The 19,733-nt window shown below is 39.6% G+C and overlaps 1 protein-coding gene across 4 annotated transcripts; it reads left to right on the forward strand.

Moving 5' to 3' along the window:
- The first annotated feature begins 5,313 nt into the window (after positions 1-5,313).
- LOC127625259 (selenocysteine insertion sequence-binding protein 2-like) lies at positions 5,314-19,248 on the forward strand. 4 transcript variants are annotated; one of them, XM_052100438.1, is made up of 19 exons: positions 5,314-5,438; positions 6,103-6,196; positions 6,527-6,683; positions 6,783-6,846; positions 7,163-7,237; positions 8,539-8,756; positions 8,892-8,952; positions 9,806-9,921; positions 10,031-10,174; positions 10,416-10,451; positions 10,592-10,702; positions 10,903-11,026; positions 11,147-11,310; positions 11,615-11,771; positions 11,887-12,055; positions 12,138-12,358; positions 13,641-13,795; positions 13,962-14,118; positions 18,065-19,248. In XM_052100438.1, exons 2-19 carry the CDS (start codon positions 6,177-6,179, stop codon positions 18,184-18,186), a joined length of 2,271 nt encoding a protein of 756 aa, XP_051956398.1. In that variant the 5' UTR covers positions 5,314-5,438; positions 6,103-6,176; the 3' UTR covers positions 18,187-19,248. The 4 variants fall into 4 exon arrangements, with proteins under 4 accessions (XP_051956398.1, XP_051956413.1, XP_051956422.1 ...); XM_052100453.1 differs by having other exon boundaries at positions 10,906-11,026; XM_052100443.1 differs by lacking the exon at positions 5,314-5,438 and adding an exon at positions 5,518-5,642.
- Positions 19,249-19,733: the final 485 nt, after the last annotated feature.

The following is a 19,733-nucleotide window of genomic DNA, read 5'->3' on the forward strand; positions in this document are numbered from 1 at the left end:
ATGTGCCCACAATCTAGTGTTCACCTCTACACACAAGCATTACACGTTCCGTGTCCCCATCAGAGCACACTCAAAAGCGGTTACGAACCACTCGAGTGTTAGAGTCAATAAATGCGCTCACGAATACGTGCGCGCACCCATTCTCTGCCCGCTCTGTCACACGGCCAGCAAACACTTCTCTGTATGTAAGTCCCGTGCCCGTGGCTATGCTTGCGCATCACTTAACAGACATGACTCTTTCCCCATTCACCTCAATCGGGAAGTCACTCACAGAACAGCCTGTCCATGCTGTCTGCGAGCAGTCCAGCATAAGCACAGTAAGCGCGCTCACACATTCTGTTCAGCGCGCTGTGTGCGGCAATCAGAGCGATTTGGCCATTCACCCTCTAACATTACGCTTCAAAGCGTGGGAAGATATTCCAGGGATATCCGAATGGGTGTTAAGCACAATAAAACAGGGCTATTTGCTACAGTTCTATCGCCGTCCTCCTTGCTTCAGAGCGCGGCTCGAAACTACTTTGAACACGGAAGCAGCGTGCATGCTTCGTTCAGAAATAGCAAACCTTCTGTGCAAAAGGGCCATAGAGAGAGTGCCGCCTCCCCTGAGCGAGTCGGGGTTTTACAGCCGTTATTTTCTTGTCCCCAAGAAAGACGGCGGCCTCAGACCAATATTAGATCTCAGGGTTTTGAACAAAGCGCTTGCAAAAAGACCGTTCAAAATGCTTACAACCAGCAAACTCCTCGCGCATGTGCGCCAGGGGGACTGGTTTATTTCTCTCGATCTGAAAAATGCATACTTTCAGATTCAGATAAATCCCGTCACAGGCCATTCTTGAGATTCGCCTTCGACGGCCAGGTTTATCAATACACCGTCCTTCCGTTCGGCCTGTCCTTAGCACCCTGTACTTTCACGAAGTGCATGGACGCGGCGCTCGCACCCCTGCGGAGTCAGGGTTTGCGAATTCTGAACTATTTGGACGATTGGCTGATTTTGGCACAATCACATACGGAGCTTCTGTCTCACAGGACAGTTCTCCTCAGTCATCTGAACAGTTTGGGCCTTGCAGTCAATTGGACCAAGAGCTCACTACAGCCCAGTCAGGCAATTTCCTTCCTTGGAATAGAACTAGACTCAGTGGCAATGACGGCTCGCTTATCTACACAGCGCGCGCGCCGTGTGCAGCGACTAGCCGCGTCATTTCAGATGAACAGCCTCACACCTCTGAAGAAATTTCAGAGAGTGCTAGGCTACATGGCCTCAGCTGCAGCAGTACTTCAGCTGGGTTTACTGCACATGCGCCCGCTTCAGCATTGGCTAAACACCCGCGCGTCTCGCCGGGCTTGGGCCACAGGCCGCCAGCCCATCAAGGTGACTCAGACCTGTATTTCAGCTCTGCAGCCCTGGACAGTGGCCGAATGGTATCAGCGGGGAGTGACAATGGGAGCTGTATCTCGCCGAAAAGTCATCTCGACAGACGTGTCCAACACGGGTTGGGGCGCGGTCTGCGAGGGCTCTCCGGTTTTCGGCCTATGGTCAGTTCAGGAAAAGCTCCTTCACATAAATTGTCTGGAAATGATAGCGGTCGAGTACGCGCTCGTGCGCTTTCTCCCGGTCATTCAGGGTCACCACGTCCTGGTCCATTCGGACAACAGATCTGTGGTATCCTACCTAAACCGTCAGGGCGGTGTCAGATCCAGGAACCTCTTCCATCTGACGAAACGCATACTGAGTTGGTCCCAGTGCCACCTGCGCTCGCTGAGGGCGACGCACGTGCCAGGCCACCTGAACGACGGCCCGGAAAGACTGTCCAGAGACAATATTCCCCCAGGGGAATGGTCCCTGCACGCTCAAACAGTCCAGACGTTATGGCACCTATTCGGCAGAGCAGAGATAGACCTCTTTGCGTCCAAAGAGAACTCTCACTGCCCAATATTTTTCTCGAAAGCGAGGACGCGCTGGCCCAGGACTGGCCCAGACGCCCGCTTTACGCCTTCCCTCCCGTCTCGCTATTGCCACAGGTAATGCAGAGGATCAGGGAAACGCGTCACTCGGTGCTCCTTATAGCCCCGCGTTGGGAGAATCAGACATGGTTCCCGGAGCTTACGCAGCTGTCACTGACAGCGCCGTGGCCCATCCCAGTGAGAGCAGATTTCCTCTCTCAAGCTCGCGGCACAATCTGGCATCCCCACCCAGAGCGCTGGGCGCTGCATGCGTGGGTGATCAACGACTACCCGTCGCTCTGCCAGAAGGAGTAATAAACACCATCATACACGCTAGAGCCCCTTCCACGAGAAGACTCTATGCGTCAAAATGGTCTGTGTTCTCAAAATGGTGCACCGACCGAGACCTGGACCCGCGGACATGTGGGGTGTCGTCGCTGCTCGTATTTCTACAAGAGCTGCTGGATAAGGGCAGATCCCCATCCACGCTCAAAGTGTATGTGGCGGCCGTTGCGGCGTTCGCTGAACCCCTGCACGGCCAGTCATGGGGTAAAAACGAGCTGGTCATCCGCTTCCTCAGGGGAGCTAGAAGGATGAACCCCCGCGCCCCCATCGGTTCCTATCTGGGATCTTTCTATAGTTCTCGAAACTATGAAAGCCCCCCCTTTCGAACCACTTCAATCCGTGGATTTGAAATACCTTTCACTCAAAACCGTTTTTCTGACTGCCCTGTCATCAGTCAAACGTGTGGGAGACCTTCACGCGCTGTCTGTCAGCGCTGCGTGTCTTGAGTTTGGACCAAGTGACTCCAAGGTCATTTTAAAGCCTAGACACGGCTATGTTCCCAAGGTGATCGGTACTCCTTTCAGAGCACAGGTCATTTCCCTATCGGTGCTGCCAGCACCCGATAATGAACGCGACGCCAATCTCCTTTGCCCGGTCAGAGCAAAGGACAGAGCTGAGGTTGTATACTGCGCGCTCCGCCGCTTTCAGACGCTCTGAGCAGCTTTTCGTTTCGTTCGGAGGGCGCACCAAAGGTCTCGCCGCCTCGAAACAGACACTATCTAGATGGATAGTGGACGCTATTGCTGCTGCTTATGCGTCAAAAGACCTGCCATGCCCGTTGGGCATTAGGGCTCACTCCACTAGAGGCATGGCATCCTCGTGGGCATGGTCCAGCGGGATTTCCATTCACGACATATGTGTGTCCACCTTTGTCAGATTTTACAATATGGAAGTGCCCGCTCTGCAGGCAAAACTACTAGCGGTTTAATATGCTACAGCTCCCCTGGTGAGCTGCACTGATGGGACACATTCCACACAGACCGGCACCGCCGCTCTGTCGTTCCCTTCCCACTATGTGCTTATGTATTACACAATCAATGACCCGCATTCTTGCCGGCCAAATATTATTTCCCCACTCATAAGGGCTCCCCCGGGTCCCCCCTTAATTCCCTGGGGCTCATACAGTGGATGCTTGGCGCGCACGGCGTTGACAATGGGTTCCCGTAGCGTAAGCTAGCTTACGCAATACGAGAGAACCTCTCGTAAGAGAACGTATCGGTTACCTAACGTAACCTCGGTTCTCTCTAGATGAGGGAACGAGTATTGCGTAGCCGGCCGTGCTCGCGCCACGAGCGACTTTTCGCTTCAGTCAATGAAAACCAGGGTTCCAGCCTACGAACTACGCTTATATGCACTCTAGTCACGCCCATTTTGGCGGGCTTTGTTGCAGTGAGCGCGCGGACGCCTCTCATTGGATGCGAGTTCGCCCAAGCTCGTCTATAGGCTGCAGCAGTTGCCGCAGAGCAACCTATGAGCTCGCTAGCTAGCCCGCTCAAGGTCTGCAACTGCCGCACTGCGTTGACAATGGATACAAAAATTAAGGATAATTTTTTGGCTTCAATATCTCAGAAAGGATGAATCTTTCCCGTAGCGTAAGCTAGCTTACGCAATACTCGTTCCCTCATCTAGAGAGAACCGAGGTTACGTTAGGTAACCGATACGTTTTCGATTGAGTTCTGTTCAGTTCATTTTTATGTGTTTTGTTCATATTTTGATTGTATTTGTTTTTTTTAATATTGCGTTGTTCATATGTCGTGGTTTAGTTGCCTCCGCTGTCCCTGTGTGTGTGTGTGGGGTGGGGGGCATTGATCTGCTTCCTGTCTCTGTTGTTCATCTGTTCCCTTCATAAATAAATAAATGTATAATCTGCTATATGCTCGTCCTGTAAATTCATTATTAAAACGGAAAATGTGAACGAAAATAAAAGCTATTTTTAAGCTAAGTCTTATATCATTAAAATGTGAAAATTAAAATGACGGGTAATAATAGATTATGACGGATTTTGTATGACTGTCCGTCAATATGACGGATGATGAGAAAGTTTTAACGCAAGCACCTTTTTTTTTTTTTTGGCATAGCCAATTTCAAACATTACAAGTAAACATGCTTCTAAGACGACAGAAAACATTGACAAGTTCTTGAAAAGGAAAAATACTGACAATGGTTAGACTATGTGGGATAGTGGTGTGCCATAGAATATGACAAATAACAAAAGGTTGGGAAACCCTGCAACAGAACATCAACTAGCATGGCTGGTATCAAGAAAGTCTCCAAAGAAATGGAGGGAAAATGAGTGGGACATTGAAACTGCAAATTCTCTTGGACAGTCAGGTGAGCAAATAGGTTGATTTTTCAGGAGGTATTTTTTCAAATTAAAACCAATAATATATATGATTAAAAACATATGCCTCATATTCTGAAATGCAAAACATGTGATCGTGCATTTGTTTTCGTATCTCGTATCACTTCTCATGTGTACTCTGTTGTGAAATGTAATTTGGAGTCCAGACATAGTCGTCAGGGATTTGTCAATAGTGAAATGTTTTGTAATGTGTCCACCCCTGTCGCAGAATCCTCGTGTAATTTGAAAACCCTATGACTTCCATTACAAGACAGACAGTTGTGTAATATGAACGTTACCACAATAAGACATCTTTGAAAGTTGTGTAGTGTGTAGGAGGCATAAGGTTTCAAAATTATCTATTGAGTCTCCCAGTCTTAATTATGACTTGAGGGGTCGTTCATGTGCAACTTCTGAGTGTGAAAGTCGTACGATAATTCCAATAGCACGTGAAGGCAGCACAAGTGGTCATGTGATTCAAACATGGCTGCTCCCATGAGGGGACCCTCTCCCTATAGAATAAACTGCCTTTATAAGGTTTCAAAAACTGGAGTCTTCATCTTATGTGAGTGTTCATGATTGTATACACGTTTCAAGATTAATATTAAATTATTTAGGAGCAAAAAAATGTGTGCACAGCTGCTGGACATCCCACACGAGTTCTCAGTACTCATTTCAAAATAAGAGTCCCCGCACCGACAGAGCTAGTTGTCAACTTTGAGCTTAATCTCTAAATATTTGGCCTGCTAGTTTCACACCAGAGACAAACGGAGTACGGGGTTTTAAAATGGAGGATGTTAAATATGGAAAGGTATGAACTATCATGATATCAATCTATATTTGCACGTATGTAGCGCGCATCCGTTCATCAACACGTTTGTTTACAAGGGCTCAGATGATGTCTATCTGAAGAGCCATCGAGAAATCCCATAAGGCTCAGCTGGTAAACCTTGCACAGAAGAGCTGCTGAAAGCTGTCGAGAGCTAAATACGCTACTAAATCTACTATTTGACATGTAGGTTTTGAAGCCGAAGCGTTTAAGTGAGAAATAAAAAAGTTTGCATGATGTTTACTGTCTAGCTGACGGCTAACAGATCCGATCCACTCGACGTCCTTCTTCCTAAACATTGAAACGCGTATTCGTCGTTTGTTAAATTGTTAAAACACCGCTTGTTAACGGTCATCTGTGTATTAGAAATTATAAACCATGTTTGGAAACTGTCTGGCCCTGAAAGCGACTTTGAGTGCTTTATGACATAAGCTTGTTTACTGGCTGTTAAACAGTGTGATCTTTAATCTTTTACTGCGACCTCATTGAACATGGACTTTAATTCGGCATCGTTCATATAAACACTGGTTTGGGGACCATACACAGTGTGATTGACTTTTTTTTATTTTTTAAATTAATTGTAATTTAAGTGAGTACATGTTTAATGAACAGTGTGTGTTCTTTGAACCTGTTTCTGTGCTCACAGATATTGAATGCTGCTGGAGTTTTGAATCCACTGAAGTTGTTTGATGCATAGCCTTCTGCTAAAGCGAGACAAAAATGGAGGATAAGTTAAAAAGGTAAATATAACTATGTAGTGTCTTTCTTAAATACACCAGTCAGAGCCAGCCACCACAAAGCAATATGATTCATATGTATGAATCAAGGAATATGACAAGAATATTAAATTGTATAAGAGTCAAAGTTTCAACTAGGGGTTAAGAATTTGTAAATGTGGTACTTTAAAAAATATGAGTACATTTTATATTGTTTAAAATGTTATTAAAGTTAATGAAAGTGTTTGAAAACTGTTTCCAATAAAAAAAAAGTTTTTATTTATTTTTTAAAATATCTGTGATCACCCAGAACCTTAACTTCAGGTTTCATCTTCTGATATTTCTGTACTTTAGATCTTCACCGAAGGATCAAACAGGCCAGTCCTCATGTGAAGACTGGTTTAAGAGAAGGCAAAGATCAGTAGACCATCAGTATGACACAACACCAAGAAAACACAGCTACAGCTCTCTCAAAACTCATCATAGTGGACTAAATGACGGCTCAAACAAGGTGAAACCAGGCTGGACATTCTGACAGCTTAGTTTTAAACGATTTACCTGTGTATTTTGTTGCAGATGTAAACATGGTAAAACTTTTGCAATCTTGCAGGACAATAGAGCTGAGCCTTCCTCCCAGGATAAAAGAATCAGCAGAAGATCAACAGACCGAAGAGGTAAGCATTTCTTTTAAGACTCCTATGAAAACGCATAATTTTAAAGGTATCGTTCACCCAAAATGAAAATTCTCTCATCATTTACTCACCCTCATGTTGTTCCAAACGTTTGTGTGGAAAAGTAATCCATATGACTCCAGTGTTTTAATCAATATCTTCAGAAGCGATATAATAGCTGTGGGTGAGAAAATATAAATATTTAAGTTGTTTTTTATTTACTATGAATCGCCAAAAAAAGGATTGAAGTATTGATCTGTTTCACTCCCAAAGTGATTGGATTGCTTTATTGATTCACTTGAATTTTATGGATCCACAGAGCTGAGATATTCTTCTAAAAATCTTTGTGTTCAGCAGAAGAAAGAAAGTCATACACATCTGGGATGGCATGAGGGTGAGTAAATGATGAGAGAATTTACATTTTTGGGTGAACTTTGCCTTTAAGCAAGAAAAAGACAGACAGACTAACTTGAAAGAAAACACATTAAATACTTGTACTAACAGGCTACTTGGAATACAACAAAAAGTGCAGTGTGCTGATAAAACACTTAAGCTGAGCATAAAGAAAAGTATTCCAGGGGGCCTCACACCTGGAGTCACGAGTTCGAATCCAGAGTGTGCTGAGTGACTCCAGCCAGGTCTCCTTGGCAACCAAATTGGTACAGTTGCTTGGCAGGGAAGAGTCACATGGGGTAACCTCCTCGTGGTCGCTATAATGTGTGGTTCTCGCTCTCGGTGGGGCACGTGGTGAGTTGTGCATGGATGCCACGTAGAATAGCTAGCCAATCACTGTGTATGGTCCCCAAACCAGTGTTTATATGAACGATGCCAAATTAATGTCCATGTCCAATGAGGTCGCAGTAAAAGATTAAAGATCACACTGTTTAACAGCCAGTAAACAAGCTTATGTCATAAAGCACTTTCCAAGACAGTTTCCAAACATGGTTTACAATTTTTAATATACTGATGACCGTTAATAAGTGGTGTTTTAACAATTTAACAAGCGCTATGTCACCGCAGTAATGCGCTCAACAAGCCATGTGATAAGATGCGTGGATTGAAGCTCTCAAACGTGGAGGCAACTGAGATTCCACCCAGATTGAGGCAAGTCACTATGCCACCACAAGGACTTGGAGTGCATTGGGAATTGGGCATTCCAAATTGGGGAGAAAAAGGGTGAAAAAAATTAAGTATTTCATATTTCACTATAAAAAAAATTTGTATATCAATTGTTATTAATTTGTATGAATTTCCATGCCTGAAAATCACAATAAAAAAAATCCCTGATATTTCCAGGTTTTCCTTGACTGTGGGAACCCTAAATCAGTGAACTAATCCAGATATTACAACAATGAAATAGCATCATCTCACTACATTCAGTTTCAAAGAAAAGAGGAGCAATCGACTAGACTATTTTAGACTATAGCAATCGACTAGACTATACTAGTAACTATTTTACTATTTTATCTTTTACTGCTAAGTTTTCCCATGAAGCACTTTATTTCAGTAGTGGCCATGCAGAGTTGGCAGCTGTATCAAATGGTTTGAGCATGCTTGACATACGAATTGGAAGGATTAGTTATCAATGCATTGAGAAAACAAGTGAATTGTTACACCCCTAGCAAATGGTGAAAGAATTTTATTTTTTTGGGGGTTAACTGTCCCTTTAAATTAATGATGCCCTTCTGTATCCAGGTTACAGAGGGACCACACCTACTCCAAACCCTGCTGACAGAGCCAAATCAGCAGTTACATGTAGTAGCACATTTGAAATGAAACTGGCAGATTTCCCTGAATTGGGTGACATCACACTCGGCAACCCCTCAGCAAACTCTTGGCACCAGGAACCATCAACAGGTGTTGGTGCAGTCATGCCAGCAGAGGGACAGCAGTCACCAGCAGTCATCTGGAAGGTAACTTTCATGCATGGTGGTTTGGGCCAAAGAACACATTGTTCTGTTCAAGCACACACTGCTTACCAACACCTCCTGGCTGCGCTGGCTCACTAAACTTGGCAATTGTTGTTGTTTTTTTTTAATCAATATTAGAATGTATCAAAGCGAAGAACCAAGTCTGCTCAGCAAGTCCCATCAAGTGGAATGAGTGAAGGTATTGATTCAGTGCACAAATTAAAAACACATTATGTCCTGGTGTGATATAAAACTGCAAAGTCTGTGATATAATGAGATAAATATATAGTTTGCATGTGATGTGGGCTTCAAAGTAAATAGATCTTGTATTAACCAGCTACTAAGGACCTCTGAAACATCATTATGAGGACTGCGTTCTCTGTTTGTAGCAGAGGACAGTGACCAGAGCACTAATACTGTACACTTAGTAGTGTGAGGCACATACAGACTATAGATTTATTTAATTAATAGCAGCCTTTTGCAGCTTAATAATCATATTGGGTAATGTAGCGATCTGCTTTTCCAGAAGTAAGAAGCTTCCTTCAAAAACACACAGAAACAGAAAGTGCTTCACTGCAAAATAAGAGCTTCCACCAAAATAAAAACTCCATTTAAATGGAAAAAGTATGACAAAAATAAATAATTGAATATAGTTATGTAATATTTACTGTACTACTACTACTACTAATAATAATTATAATCTTATATAATTTAATAAAAATAATACAATATTATGTTGAAAATAAAGTCTTCTAGTTATTTTTTATTACAGTTTTAATTCATTCACTGGTTTAGACCCCATTGTGTTGATAAAATGTAAATAAACTGTAGGTTATTAATGGAATTCTGTTGATATCAGTGAGAACCAAAAAGGAAATATCAGTACTTGTACTCCTTCTCCAAAAAGTGGTATCGGGACATCCCTACTTATAGATGTGTAACTTGGCTGTATAAGCAAGCATAAACTCTTCCTAAATTAGATTTCCATCTTAGAGAAGTCCATTTGAAATAAATTAAATGCATCTTTATGTTTGAAATCCAATCTTATTTAGATCCGGATAGTGCATTATCCAATCCCATTGGATCACCTGCACCATCCTGGGCAAATATTGCCTCTCAGCCTCTCAAAGTAATTCAGGAAATTCCTAAAGCCAGTGCATCCTCTCAGGTACACTCCTGCATTGCCCATCATCATGTTGTGTCTATACTGTTCTACATAGAAGCAATATATTATACAACTAAAGGTTAAAAGTTACAACATGTTTTACTGTATCAAGGAGGATTTATCGGCACAACCAGCAGAACAGAAAGCAGAGAAGAAGAGAAGAAAGAAAAAGAAGAAATCCAAAACAGCCTCTGAAGACATAAAGGAGCAGACACCAGAGGAACATTTCATTCAGCAGGAACCACCAAAGTTTGAGGTGAAATCTCTTTATGTATATCATGTGACGTTATCTAAAACGAGATCCAAATTTCAAGTTGAATTTGTTTTTTGTAAATTAATTGACTGATATGTTACACAAACGTATTCACTGTTTTGGGATTGACTTTTGTAAATGTATTTGTTTGACATATGTTTCTTTCTTTTCTCACTTTCTGGCATTCTCTAGTTAACTTAAATTGGCAAAGGTGTAATGTTGAATGACTAAGTTATGTTTCTAGGATGAAGAGGAGTTTCCAGACCTGTCGCTTGCATTTGTGAGTTAATTCATTGGGCAAGAGCATATTCTGATACCAGCAGTTGAATACAGCTGCATACAAATCCACTGAATACAGATGACTGAAATGTGCAACTGTTCATTTACTGCATTGAACCATTTGTAATTGTATTGATTCAGGAACTCAAAAGACATTCTGGAGCACAGAAAGAAGGATTGTCTCTAAATCCGGAGATAAAATTCAAATCCACTACATCAAATTCTGCCTCTAGAGACACAAAGAAAACACAGGTTGGTATTTTCTTTGTGCCATGCTTAAACCCCAAAAAGCCATTTCATACATCCTGTACTTGTAAAAGTCTGTTGGGAGTAAGAATAAATCTGACTAAACTTGATGAGACCATGCAATGTAAAATGGGCCATTAATTTAAATGAGTAAAACTTTCTTTTCTGAATAAAGCAAGACAGACATTCATTAATTCCTATCACAGCAGACTAGTCAGAAGAAGTCAAAAGTTCCTGTACAGCTTGACCTTGGAAACATGCTGACATTTCTTGAACAGAAGCAACAGTCTCAGAAATCAAAACAAGACCAGCGGCCAGTAATACTATCAGGTATTTGGCTTTCAAATTTAAATAGTGATTGTTTTGTTATTTAAGGATTGCTCAAAAGCATTATGTATTTGTAAGATACAATTTAATATTAAATTGTTTTTTTGTTTTTTGGTTTCTTAGTTGGTGGAGCTCTGCCTGTAGTACACAAAGACCCTTCAGTTCAGAAGAAGCCATGGCAGCAAGAAAAGACACCACACAACCCATTGGACTCCACCTGTCCTTTAGTGAAAAAGGGAAAGCAACGAGAAGTTCCCAAGGCAAAGAAACCAACACCACTGAAAAGAGTAAGATTAGTGCTTTTTATAATGTAGGCCACTTAAACCACTAGCATTACCAAACAGAATTGCAATCTGCTTGTTTTACTGGGTCCAACAGAACAACTTTCGCACAACCAATGGTGTGAGTTTGGGGCAGGACTATCTTTTTGGCAATGGCAGACATATGAAAACCTGTTTGAAAACAGAGATTATTTTTGCAATTCTGTTGGTAGTTGCATAGAAATGACACACTTTACCTTCAAACTTTAGTGGACAGACAAATCTCTATTTTTGACCAGTATTTCACAACATGTGCAATTTTATAATTGAGGTCATTCTGCGGGAAAGAGAGGAGAGAAAACAGAACCGCTTGCTAGTGGAGAGAGACCCAGCCAGTTTGGCCTCCGAACCTTGTGAAAAGGAAACTAGTTATAGCGAAAACCCTTCTGAAACAAGTCTGACTGACCAGGACCAACATGTTCTTACAGGTATGAAACACAACATCCTCTTTGTTGGGGTTGCTCGGAATCTGAGATGCTCTTGTGTTAACCATGTATTTGTCATGTTTGAATTGAAAATGGTCACAATGGTTTTTGTCATTAGATACAGATGACAACCCTGAAGTTGTTGGTACTGAAGAGTCAGAGAGTGACCAGCCTGCTTCACCATCTAATGACAGGGATAACAGTCTGGTAGAAAATGCAACATTACAAACCTGCAATCCCAGTTCCAATCCCAATCTTCCCAAAATCCACAGCAGGAAGTTTAGAGAGTAAGAAAATCTTTTTTTCTCTTGTCATGTAGGAATGACTGATTTTCAGTGAAATTCATATTTACTGTACTTAATTCTACAGCTACTGCAACCAGGTACTTAGCAAAGATGTAGATGAATGTGTGAGTGGCTTATTGAAGGAGCTGGTGAGGTTTCAGGATCGTCTGTATCAGAAAGATCCCATGAAAGCCAGGATGAAGCGGCGTCTGGTCATGGGCCTCAGAGAAGTGCTGAAGCACCTCAAACTCAAGAAGGTCAAGTGCGTTATCATCTCACCCAACTGTGAAAGGATTCAGTCCAAAGGTAAATTAATAATTTAGATTTTCTTAATTAAGCTGCAATGGTATTTGGGGCTTTTCTGTAAAATATCTGCAACTAAACATTTATTGACATTTAAAGGGGTCATGAGGAATCACATTTTGCTTGGTCATTTGAGAGTAAAGTATTCATTGAACTATGAAAACATTCTGTAGCTTTTAAACTCTTACTGTCCATAAAGACAGTCTATTGAAACGGAGTTGCAAAAATGGCTTAGATTTCTATTGTCAGAAACCCAAACATTATCATACGACAGCAATATTTACACATCATCAACACCTATTGAGAGATCAGCTACTTGGCCAACCCAGTCACGTTGAGGTAATAAAGGATAAAGTAGGATAGATATTATTCCTTAACACCATAACCACTCCGAGAGTAGAAAGTACACCAAACCTTGTGCTATGTGTAGCACCTGCAGCTTTGCATATACTACCAAAGGATTGTAACGTTAGGAAACAGTGGCTGAAGTTTATTTTTAACAAGGTCACTGATCATTTTCAGGGGGGCTGACCGACCCTAACACGGCCCGAAACCTGGTGGGTTCTCAAGATCCCGTTGGGACTGGGTCGGGTTGCAGACCTCTAATACAGGCTTTACAAAGAAGATGTTACTAAAGGATGGGGCAGTTAAAAAAAAAAAAAAGTTTTAACCCGACAGAAAACCTACAGCCAGTGTGCACACACAGTTTCTCATTTCACATGGAAAGAGAACTTGATTAGTCTCTTAAATGAGCAAAACCAGCCTTTTTTTGCCTAAGAGGAACAAACATAATATATAAATAGTACATTTCTGAGCATAAAAACATTCCTAACACAAGTGGACAAAGTTTTACAATAAGTTTCTATTTGTAAAAGTTAGTAAATGCTATTGGTTAATTTATAAAAATGCAAGTGTTCTTTGTTAGTTCATAATGTATTAACTAATATTGGCATATGCAACTTTTAATTTTTAAATGTATTTGTATATGTTGACATTCACATTAACCAAGATTAATAAATGCTGTAAAGTATTGTTCATTGTTAGTATATGTGAACTAATGTTGTTAACTAATGTAAACAAATGGACCTTATTGTAAAGTGTTACCAAAGATGTATAATATGATCTCCTTGCTATTTAATTGATTGCAAACATTCCAAAGAGGTTATTTTAATTTTTAATTTTATTTTTTTCAGTTTAGTTGTAGTCCGGAGAAATATGAGAAGGCCTTAGCACCTACAAAAACTGTGTATGATAAAGCTGATCTATGGCCTATTTTGTTATGCAGGTGGTCTAGATGAGGCTCTTCACACTATTATTGAAACATGCCGTGATCAAGGCATTCCATTTGTGTTCGCCTTGTCGAGAAAGGCACTGGGCCGCTGTGTTAATAAAGCTGTCCCTGTCAGCTTGGTGGGCATCTTTAACTATGATGGCGCTCAGGTAAGTCCCAGCTTGGAATCACTTAAGAGAAAGAAAAAAGTTAACTCTTAGAAGAAACCAAAGTCCTTTCAAACATGATACTTCACCAATTACATTAGTTTAAATTGCCTTTCAGCACATTTTGCTGATAACTATATTTGTGCATTCAATTATTTCATGGCCACAGGACCTCTATCATAAAATGGTTGAGTTATCGGCTGAGGCGAGAAAGGCCTATGAAGTGATGATGATTGCAAATATTGAGTCAGCATCACAGGAGCAGGAGGAAGTGCAGGAAGTGGAGCCACCAGTGGAACCTTCTGAACCTGAAGAGCCAGAATACAGTACGTCTTCACTCACTCAGTCCTTACTAATTGAATACCTCAACATTTTTGTTACTTCCAGCAATGCTGCATTTACAGTACTGTGCAAAAGTTTTAGGCACTTGTGAAAAATGTTGTATAGTGAAAATATTTTCAAAAGTAATGCCATAAATAGTTTTGATTGATCAATTAACATCGTACAAAGTGCAGTATAATATTTTGTGACCCTTGTCATCAAAACAGCACCAATTCTCCTGGGTACACCTGGATACGGTTTTCTTGGTTGTTGGCTGACAGAATGGAGAATTCACCACAGTCCTTATATTTATTTAGTTTGTCTCAATTGCTTCTGTCTTTTTATATAATCTCAGACTGACACAATGTTCAGTGGGGGGTCTCTGTGGGGGCCATGACATCTGTTGCAGGGCTCACTGTTCTTCTATTCTAATCACAAAAGAAATGTTTGGGAATCTAAAATCTATATTTTCTATTAACACACTGACGCAGAAGATAAAAATAACCATGTAAAGACACATGTTTTTGTGAAAAACCTTATGTGCCTAAAACATTTGCATAGTACTGTGTATTATCCTCTTATTGAACTAATCCATTAAACTACTCTGTTAATGGGTAAATGTAATAATGTAAAATAGTTCCTTTGCTTGTTGTCAGGCCTACAAGGTATGTATGAATATATAAGACACAAAAATAGTATTTAGTTTAGTTATATTAGTAGGAGATATGGGAAGCAACTCGTGTCTTTGACTTGACTCGGATTGGAGCATTTGGGACTTTTTTTTTTCGAGTCCATAACTTTTATGATGCAATGGGGAAAAAAATAAAAATTAATGAACACCCCTCTGTCTGCATGCATCTGAATTAGAGTTGTTTCACTGTTTTTAAGCAAACAAATGCACACACACATACGCATGTTCACAGGAACGCTCATCAGTCAGCCAATACGCTTTAATGTTACTACAGAGAACTCCTGTAGAACATCGACTACCAAGGTGGCTGGCATGACGAAAACATAAAGACAGATATGCATCCAATGAAATAGAAACTAAACAAGGCAGTTTCACATGACACTGGACCTGACAGCTGGTAAAATTGCATGTGGCGTTTGTGCAGCTAAGGCGGTGCATGCATTGCGGTTTCATCATGGTTAAAAACAAGTCACCCACATCATGTTTCTCACAGTTTACTAAAAACAGCATATCGAAATAAAAATAGTATTAATATTGTGTGTTAAGTCTTTTTAGGCATAATGTATCTATCTATACATGTTGGCTTCTGTAGTCTCTTGTGGTCCACGCAATGTTGTCAGCTTGAACTGGTCCATAATAGCTTGATGAATTAACTATCATTTTTGTTATTAAGTGTTATTGCTAAAGCAGACATCAACTCTAAACAGATAAACAACACCTTTTTATTATTGGTTGACTATTTTCAAAGCAGTGACGAGCTGCTTAAAATACATAACTTTACAGCATTTGTCCAGCATTCACAGCATTCAACCATGGGCAATAAATATTAGGATATTTTGGGCAGTGAAATTTTTTGTTTACAATTTAATTATAGACTATAAAATATATGTATTATTCGATGACTGAGTTTGTGTATGAAGGCAAACTTCATATTATGAGATGAATTTAGTTGGTTATGATGTTTTTATTTTATATGTTTATTTTATTTTTATTGTAAACCACCTGGCAATTCTGTTAAATGTATGACTCAAAATTATTATTCTCCATGTTTTTGTGGTAAATTATAATTTTTTTTTCTTCTGCAACAGCTGCTGCGAGACGCACATGGGCGCATCAGGGATTTAGGTACACAAGCAGTAGGCAGAACTTCCCTGCATTGTGCAATTTCCCGCAAATTAACATGGACCTAATATTATCAGTTGTGTTTTCCAGTGTTTTTAGATGTAGCATTTGCAGTCAAAAACCTGAGATGTAGCTTCTCAGCGAGTGATAATTACTACTGTGTTGACTCGTACTGTGCTTTCCCAAATCAGTCAGAAGATAGAGAAAAAAGATTCAGAAAGAAATCTCAGTATAAACTATTATTTCTTTAGATAGGGATCATTTTATATAAAATTAATTAAATTGAATTGACAAATTGAAAATTAAGTAGAAATAAAAGCTAAATTAAAATTCGAAATGATAATAACTGGTTGTAATGACTAATGCAGCTTTCACTTTCTTTGGTGTATGTTTGAGTGGAGGGGAAAAGAAACAAATAATTTAAATGATAAGAAGTGTGTTGAAGGACAGTTTTGTCTTCATGCACCTAAAGCAGATGCTTTCATTCTGAAACCACTTTGAAATTTGTTCAGCAGGATACGAATAATTAGTTTTTTGCATTTATGTTGACAAATAGTTTTTCTTAGTTGTGAAGGTTAAAATAAGTTTAAAATATTGATGTTGAGTTTAATTCTTGAACAGATTAATTCGGACTCGGCCTGTTGTAGACTCGGTCTTGAGTCCGACGCGGCACCTTTTGGACTGACTCAACACGAACTCGAGTGTTTAAAGACTCTGATTCGACTAAGGTGGAAGTTGATTGCTGAAATTTAAAAAGATTTTGTGTTGTTTTTAACCCTTCTATTGTTTTCTGGTCAAACCTGACCTATTCACTTTTTTTCTGAACTATAGTTTATTTCCTCCAGTTGGAAGTTTTTTGAAAGAGTTTTTTCACTCCGGGCATCTGAACACAATTTTTTAAATAACTTTCATAAAACTTTAGTGGTTTTATTTCACTTAATTCACATGTGGTGTTTCCTGGCCTACAGTGACCAGCCATTGGAAATTAATGGATTAGTTCAGGAGCATCCCAATCCTTTAGATGAACACGTGTGGATTTGTGTTTGCCCACACAAAGTCCTCGGACATGTGCGTGCGCACACACACACACTTAAACACAACGTGATGAGTGCCCTTTTGTGCATTTGTCTTTCCATGTACACTCTGAGGAATATTTCAAGATCTATTTATCATATTATGTTGTGTTTGGGATTGTTTGAATCGGGATAGTCTTCTGTAAGTTACAATATGTCATTGTCTATGTTATATGTGTGTTTCAGGAAGTAATAAGGAAAAACGTGACAAAGACACTCCTGTTTATTATATTTATGTGTATCTGTGAGAATTTCATGCACTAATAATACTCAATGCAGTTTGAAACAAATTTGCAAAAAAGAGAGGATTCTTTCCAACTTTGTTTTTACCAACTGAATATAATTGTTATGATAATAAATTAGCAAATTATGAGAACAAAATGGTTCTTATTCAGCAGCTAATTAAAAAGCATAATTTAAGAAGTGGTAGGATCAGCTATATGCATTGTAATGTCCAGATTCTAAGCTTTAAAATTACACTACATTGGCAAGGCTAAATTGGGAACTAAATTAACTCCATACTGTGGCTCTACTATGGTAAAGTCTTTGTATCATATGGTATTACCACGTTTCTGAATTCTTTACCATGATATTTTGCATGGTAATCCAAAGATACTTTTTATACTGTTTTTGTTACTGAAGGAATACCAAATAAAACTGAATCTATTCAGTTTAAATCTTGAATACGCTTTGTCGCTTAAGGTTTGGTTTATTGCAAAAGAAATCTGCCCTTAAGCTGTTTCCATACAGAAATGTGTGTATCACTAATTGTGTACCTTTCGCCTCCCAGATGTCGCTAAGTGTGTAAATTATCAGCAAATTTTTATATTATAACACTGAAAATTATGTAAACTGAAAAAATATTTTCCATCAGCTATAATGGTACATTTTGTTTTGATTCTCTAAACTTTTGTTGCAAAAAAAACCTTTGATGGAAACGTAGTTAATAGTCATCATCTTTGGGTGACATTTAGAGCAGGAATATTTTCATAGCATTCTCACTTCAAGTATTTTAAAATACCAAGCTAACCACTCATTTATTGTACCCGTTTTTACCTGTCTCAGTAAAAATCTGGAAGAAAATGCTGGAGAAAGATTACAACCACCCCTTCCTGAACTTTGAGGAGCAGTTTTCATCTGTCTCCATCCATTCAGATCAGCTGCTGAATGACCACGAAGGAAGTTGATGGAGGTACACAAATGAACGAGAAAAAATGCTTGTTTTGCTGGGTGAGGCTTTAAGACTTGGACATTGTGCGATAATGAAAAAGTCCATCGAAGAGGAATAGCTTGAAGTACCAAATGTGCCTATGATTATGTCTAGAGGATTATATTGTAATCAAAAATGTAAACTTATTCCTGTGGCCTGGAATGCTGTAAGAAACCAAGAAGCAATACAGCTGAAAATGGAGAACAGCCCTTGACTAACAATATTTTCTTAGAGGTATCACAGTTTGTTTCGCAATCTGAATGGTGAATATTTTTGCTAATCTACATTCACTCTATTTCTATTAAAAGAAGTGTTAATAGTTTAATATTGATCCTTGAAACAATCTAGCCCCTATAATTATGTACATGTTTACATTTGTAAAACAAATGTATTTTCTTTCCAGAATTGAATGCACAACTATACTAATCATGACCACTGTGTTTGTAGACAATGAGTTCTTTCAAACTCTCTCTTGAAATCAGCAGGGCACCGTTTAATTATGAAGGCTGATAAACAAATGTTTGTAATGACCATGAACTGTTTGTTGGAATACCGGCCTCCCTTAGAACTTAATTCATAGTCCTTACTTTTAATGTGTAAGCCACCTTTAGCTGATCTTCATGTTTGAATTCCTCAACACTAGCTAATCCATTTATACTGAATATCTGTAGTTTCCAGAGTCCTTGTGGGAGGTTCTCTTTTGTAACATTTACCCAGGTTTATGTCTTGATGCTGTTGACTGCAGTTAATAGAAAATGTGTATGTTATGCAATTGTGTAGTACTCAGCTGATCAGTGGTACGTATACATGTAGCATAGAGCTGACAATTCACAACTTCACTTTGCAGTACTAGGTAACTTAAGGAATCATTTCACATATGCATTTTCTGCTTTGCTGCTATGTACTCTGACATGTAAGGAATGTTGACTTTGGGACCAGAAACACCTTTGTGTTTGTGAAGAATTCAATGCAAGCACAAGAGTTTTCTCCGTTATTTGCAATAGATTGTTTGCAATAAACTAGTGTCTTTTATGCGTAATATACCCGTCCTTGGAACACTGTTATAAAGTAAGTAAGAATTATTCTTGTGTGCTTAAATTTAATTCCCAACATACAAATTTGAATTAAAGGGATAGTTGACTCAAAATGAAAATCCTCTCATTTACTCACCCTCATGACATCCCTTTCTTCTGCAGATTTTAGAAGAATATTTCAGCTCTGTAAGTCCATACAATGAAAGTGAATGGGGATTAGAGACAGCAGTGCTCCCGATTCACTTTCATTTTATGGAAATCGACATTCTAGAATTGGCTCATTTTGTGTTCGACACATGAATGTCATCAAGATTTGGAATGACACGAAGGTTCGCAAAGTAAGAACTTTTTAAACTAAGAAAGAAAACATGAGTGTTGAAGAACATGTTTTTCTTTAAGCTTGACCATAAATTACAGCAAAACTGGCATTTATTGAAATGTTTAAAAATAAAACCATCATCTCTGGACTTTTACCAACAGTGGATCACCA

The sequence above is a fragment of the Xyrauchen texanus genome, chromosome 3 (assembly GCF_025860055.1).
Source record: "Xyrauchen texanus isolate HMW12.3.18 chromosome 3, RBS_HiC_50CHRs, whole genome shotgun sequence".
NCBI classification, from domain to species: Eukaryota; Metazoa; Chordata; class Actinopteri; order Cypriniformes; family Catostomidae; genus Xyrauchen; species Xyrauchen texanus.

What these genes read in the sequence shown, in the direction of transcription:
- LOC127625259 (XM_052100438.1), top strand. Translation starts at nt 6,177, where the DNA reads ATGGAGGATAAGTTAAAAAG. An exon ending in AGGAACCACCAAAGTTTGAG is followed by an intron (nt 10,175 to 10,415) that starts GTGAAATCTCTT and finishes TTATGTTTCTAG; the next exon opens with GATGAAGAGGAGTTTCCAGA. An exon ending in TGAAAGGATTCAGTCCAAAG is followed by an intron (nt 12,359 to 13,640) that starts GTAAATTAATAA and finishes TTTGTTATGCAG; the next exon opens with GTGGTCTAGATGAGGCTCTT.